Source organism: Solenopsis invicta, chromosome 6 (genome assembly GCF_016802725.1).
Source record: "Solenopsis invicta isolate M01_SB chromosome 6, UNIL_Sinv_3.0, whole genome shotgun sequence".
Classification (NCBI taxonomy): domain Eukaryota; kingdom Metazoa; phylum Arthropoda; class Insecta; order Hymenoptera; family Formicidae; genus Solenopsis; species Solenopsis invicta.
The window spans coordinates 10,041,279-10,047,387 of NC_052669.1; the positions used below are offsets into that span (position 1 = coordinate 10,041,279).

General features: G+C 38.6%; 1 protein-coding gene across 1 annotated transcript; it reads right to left on the minus strand.

Moving 5' to 3' along the window:
• Positions 1 to 2,380, minus strand: LOC105207476 (cuticle protein). The gene is given in 5 exon segments (XM_011176975.3): positions 1 to 560; positions 563 to 927; positions 1,706 to 1,793; positions 1,878 to 2,131; positions 2,374 to 2,380. Coding segments are annotated over 5 exon segments (909 nt in total). The 3' UTR covers positions 1 to 365.
• Between the last annotated feature and the right edge of the window lie 3,729 nt (positions 2,381 to 6,109).

Here is a 6,109-nt window from a genome sequence, read left to right on the forward strand (position 1 = left end):
TTAGGTGAAAAAAATCATGATTATTCAAACATTCAAGACACAAATGTTCCAAGTCTTATTCTAAATGATTGAAAAATGTACACACTCACAATGAGAGAAAGATGACTGAAGATATTTCTTTCATATGTCGAAATTAACTATATATTAAAAAAATACTCTTTCTAAGAAACGCAGCTGCTAGTTCTGCGATTTAAATTTCTAGATTTTTTTTCTCAAAGTCTAATTACTTAATTACTGAACGAGGATACATTATGAAGATAGGCGAAGAGCGCAAAAAGATAATCTCATATATGACTTATATACTTGCTACGAAAACTGAGATTTATTCGATAAGTATCATTCCTAAGTGGTGGTCAGGTCACAATTCAGTGGAGGTAGGCAGCGGGGGCGGCGTAGGAGATGGGAGCGGCGGCGACCTTGGCGAACGGCGCGGCATAGGCGACTGGTCCCGGTGCGGCATAGGCGATGGGAGCTGAGTACGGGGCGGCGAACTTGGCGATCGGGGCGGCGTAGGCCAGAGGAGCGGCATGGGCCACGGGGGTGGCGATCTTGGCGTAAGCCGGGGCGGCATAGGCGAGGGTGCGGCGGCAGCGACCGGGGCGACGGCGGCGGGTTCCTTGCGGACTACGGCGTTGAATCCGTTGACCGGGTCAGCGGTGTAGTCGACGATGCGCTTGGTGCCGTCAGCCTCCAAGAGGGAATAGCTACCCTGAACGAGGTCGCCGTCGCGGGTCTCTTGCTGGCTCTTGGCGTCGCCGGTCAGACTGTCGTGCACGTCGTAGGCGTAGCTGTACTGGGGATGCGGGTCGTAGTCGGCGTCGACGGCCTTGGCAGCGACGACCGCGGGGCCCGCGGCGTAAGCCAGGGGGCGGCGGGCGCGATCACGCCAGCGTTGGCGGCGGCGATCAGGGCGGCGAAAGCGATAAACTGGAAAAAAAAGTGTAATCAATTGAAGAAATGTGTACACAGAAAAAAATTAGTTTTGAATGAGCGATTCATTGTTTCATACATAAGCAAGAATATTAGAAAAGAGTAGAAAATTTTGATAGAATTTGATTATCTTAGATATAATTTGCTTATAAGAAGAAACAATTTCTTCCTGTATGCAAATTACGTCTGTTTAAAATTATTAAATTCAACAAGATTTTCTTGCTTATGTATGAAACTATTCATTTGATACTAATTCTTGTCTGTATACTAAAACTGCACCTATAAAAAAATAGAATTATACACGGTAATTTTACATAATAATGTATAACAAAAAGAAACTAATTGTAAGTCTAAACAAAAGAAATTTAAATCAATCAAAGCTGTGATAAAATAAAAGATGTTTGCATTGTTCACTAACATTTTACCCATTTCTGTAATGAAATCTTAATTCGAATTGCGAACGATAATTAGCCTGATGCGGAGACACGAAACGACTCGCGAACAAAATGGTGCGAAAGCTCTCAGGAAGACGTTGAACGCGTTTTCGAATGATCTTTGATCTTGCAAATATCGTTAATTGTTCCGTTTTTTTTTTATCTCGACTAACACGGGGAGGACGATACCACGAGCGTATCATTCCGTTATTATTCCCGAACTGTCGTAATCCGTAATTATAGAGAACCCAATCGGACCGACAAACTGGTGAGTCGCGGCGAGAAACTTTACCGGCGCGAATCGGGCTTACGTCAAAAAGTACGTCGAAAGGATGTGATACCTTGAAGGCCATTGTTGCTGGGTGATCGGTAGTTCGCTCGATCTTGCGAGTATGATGCGAATGATACTGGTGGATGGATGGTTTTCGGCTTTTATACCACTCTGCCCGGGGTCTGAGAGGTCCGCGCCACACCAGATCGCCGCCGCTTACACTTACACATATCAGGTTGTACCCGCTCACTGATGTAACTGGGTGACGGTACTTCGACGGCCAACCGATTCGCGGTCGCGAAGAGCGCAAAATTGAGCAAGAAATCGGACCACGCCCAATGAGAGCGACGAGCCGGGATCGGATCGGGTTCCCCTGCTCTCGCATCTTGAAGGACCAACGAATACCGGTCGTCGTCGTCGTTGTCGTTCTCGTCGCCGGGGACTAGGCCACGTCCTTGCCACGAGTTACCCGATCCTTCTCCGCTCAACCCGTTTGCTCCATAGAGGGTTATTACAGATCATTTATTCTTTCACTCTACCTCCTACCAAATTTCAGTCTTCTTTTCCTTTACTCACGCATGATCGCTTTTGCAAACAGAATGTTGCCGTTAGATTATGAGAATTCGGAGAATTTGCCGATTCTTAATTCGGTAAATTCTTAATGTAGATTAATGTAACAATAGGGAGAAATAATTTTTTTTGTATATGAAAATTTTTTCGCGCATTGGTACTGATTACCTTTCATGGTCGTTAAGACCTTGTAATACTTATATATTTCTTATATTTCAAGACTTTCCATAAGAAAGGCTGCAAACCATATTTTAAAGATTATTTTTCTTTTTCAAGGATTGTGTGTCCTTATGCATAAAACGAGAGTCTTTCAGAAATCACACAGAAATCTGCTTGTCAATCTGCAGACTCGATAAAAATATGTTAGGATTTTAGGCATGATTTTAATATCTTTGATTACGTAATTGTAAACCAACGAATACGGTCAAATATTTTCATTACATCGGTCTCTTTATATCGTTCTACTTTTGCAGTCTTTGGCTTATAATCCATAATAAATAGCATTGTAAAAACCGTTTTCTCCTCTTCGTGAAGACTATCTTGAGACTATCAAGATCCGCTCTTCTACAGACTCTTTCAGAGTTCATTTGTCATTTTATTCTCTTTACAGATTTTTCTTAGCTGATCTTCGATCAGTGTCTTTAATGCCACGCGTTTCTTAATTCGCTACTACTCGCCTGACTTGGATACTCTAATTTGCATTGAAGTTCGTATATCGCGGAACTATTTTTTGCGATTGCTATAATCGTTTAGAAATTTAGGACACATGTAAACCCTTGTAAAATAATTTCTTTAATTAATAAAGAGTAACCTTATTAACAATCAAAATTCGTTATCACCAAAAATACTCCAGCACAATATTTCTCAATTAAATCTTTATTTAATCATTATAAATATTAATAAACAATTTACTTTCTCCAACATCCAAAATATATTAACATATTTATAAGTACTACTACATTTTTTTCTGATAATTATATTATATAATCTTTTAAGATTGTATAATATATTATATTTTAATCCTCCCAAATTATTTAACGTTTGAAGACTTACTTTGACGTTATTTCTCAAATAGAGATTTTTAATGAAAATTATGTCGCGCACAAACGAAATTAATATTGCATTTCTGTCCAATACTTTTCTATTCTAATTACTAGTTACTACTGCCCCCGTGACACGGAATGCAATTTAATTGATGTGACAAGTTGCATAGTGCTGTGCAATAAAGGCTGACGCGATGCTACTTGCATCAACTTGCGTGAGCAACGACAGCGATCGGTACTCAAGCCAGAAGGCGATGGATACGTAAGCCGGCCTGCCCGGGTATCACCAACCCAGATAATTATGTGATCCGTTTCGAAACGTGGTCTCGTGTAATTTTGAGGCCTGATGGATTGTAATCTTCTGGATCGCGAAACGCACGTCTATTAACGCGCGCACGTAACAAAAGTGAACTTCACTTGGAAGTGATAATATAATTCTGAATAATATAGAAATCGAAGCGCACTAAAGAAAATTCACACAATTAGTTTCACATGTAGTTAATTAATTTTAATTTTGAAAAATGCCCCATGCATAATTGCACCGCAGAAGTTGCACGTTGTAACTCGCCCTTATAAAAAAAAAACTACAAGAATGCGAAAAAATTATTGATATACTATATAAAAACTGCAGTTTTTTAATAGTATTCTAGTAATTTTTTTGTATTCTTGTAGTTTTTTTCCGTAAGGGCGTGGTGAACGTATACAGGAATTTATACTAATTTTAATATTTATCGAACAAAGATAGTATGCATCATCAAATAAAATAACAAAGATCGCGATACATATATAAATATATGTATACATACATGTATTTTACAATATCACACATTATAATTATATATTGAAATTGTTCATGCATTAGCGCGATATTTGTTGCATTTTTCGGGCTGGGGCGAGAGTGAAAGATACGCATATTTGTCCAAGTTAAGAGAAACGAAGGTTAATATTTATACACGATAAGTAAGACATAAATTATACCGCGATAATGTGCACAGCACGACTGGAAATAATTACAGCAGGACTTGTTTCGATAATTGACACGAGACATAGAGATCAAAGTGCTTTTCCTCGCCCAAGAAGGCGAGATCGATTTTAATGTCCGGGTCATCCGGGTATATTATTTGCTGCCGATTCACTGCACATACTTCTTACCATGACCTTCGATCGTTCCCATAATCGGCCGAATCAAAGTCGACAGGTCGTTTTTTCTTTTTTTTTTCTTCATATCGAACGAATTTGTATTCGTACGTCGTAATGTATCTCCCCTACATGGAGAAACATTTGAGTGCATTTTTTCGATTGCATTGAAAAAAGGGGTTATCATTGTTGTCGCTAAATGTGTGCCAAATGCGATGGCAAATTACGACGGGGTATATCGAAATTATTTTTAACTCTTTAACGAGCATCTTTTTGGACAATACGTTCAAGCGACAAAGAATGAATAATTTATTTTATTGAAATCTAATGTGTTTGTTTTTCATATTGTGTTTTTTACTTGCAACATAAATTAAAATCGTAAAAACGAAAAAATTTTTGAATATGTGCATCGAGGAAAAAAATTAAACTTGATTCTCAAAATTTTCAACTCGATTAAACTTTTTCAGTTCAACTCCTTATGTATTTGACTTGAACACATAAAGTACTTGAACTTCAGTTTAAGCATTTATATATTTAACTTAACTACATACATATATTTAATTTAAATACATCAATGTTTGAACTGAAGAAATTCAATGGAGTTGAAAAATTTATTCAAGCTGAAGAAATCAACAACTTTTTTTTCCTCAGTGTGCCTTTACAGGTTTCTACACTTAAAATTTCAAAAGTCTTCCTCGATGATTGCGTGACTGAGATCGCGTGTACGTCGAATATTTTCTTTAGATCCTGGTCTCGCATCGGGACCGACGATTTCCTCGGCGTTAGATCGCGGCGTCGGTTCAAGTAGCGATCTCGTTGAATCTCGTGGGCAGCGGACCAGGCCAGCGGAGCGAATGACAAAAACTGAAGCGAAATCTCGAGCCCCGATCGGCTGCTCGATAACGCCCGCGGGCCCGCGATCGATCGGCGCGGGCCCCGACCGCGCGATATTCGGTCGGCCCACCTATTTCTTCTTTATGAAAGTGCTCCACTTCTCTCTTTCTCTCCGACGATGTTAGATGATATGACGCAACAACGCCGGTCCCGGTCTGTCGCGACACATTTGGCAGAGAGACACGCGAATCGGAATGGCTCGAAAGTTTCGCGACGAACGATGCTCATAATTTTTATATTCCCGTCTCTCGTGCATGAGAGGACACTGAATATTCCGAAATAATTGATTATAATTTATAACGAGGGAATTGATTGTCTTTTATGGAGTAAACTATAATGTAATATAAAAAATAGAAAATGCAAGAATCTGTATTAAATCCTCAATATTTTCATGAAATAAGAATATGTGTTTCTATTAAAATTAAAAACATTAATTTTAATAGAAACAACAGAATTATAAATTTCTCAATTAATAGATTTTATACTTTATCGCATATTCGAAAAATTAATATATAGATAGAGGATATTAACGCGTACTGTAACTTAAAGAATGGATGCGAGAATCACGATGACGAGACGTAACAATATTTTCTTAAAATATCTTTAGCAATCTCTATTGTGCCTCCGGTTAGTTTAAGAATCATTAAAATCACATTCTAAGTCGATCTAAAATCATTTTAAAAATAATGTTATATGATCAATCTGTCATCCCTAGACACATCTATACGAATGTCAAATCGATAGCATGGGTTTCTTAAAGTTTTTTTTTTGCCGTGCCTATGACGCAAAACTTCTATCGCCTAATCACGTTAGAAGCCTGTATTATAATT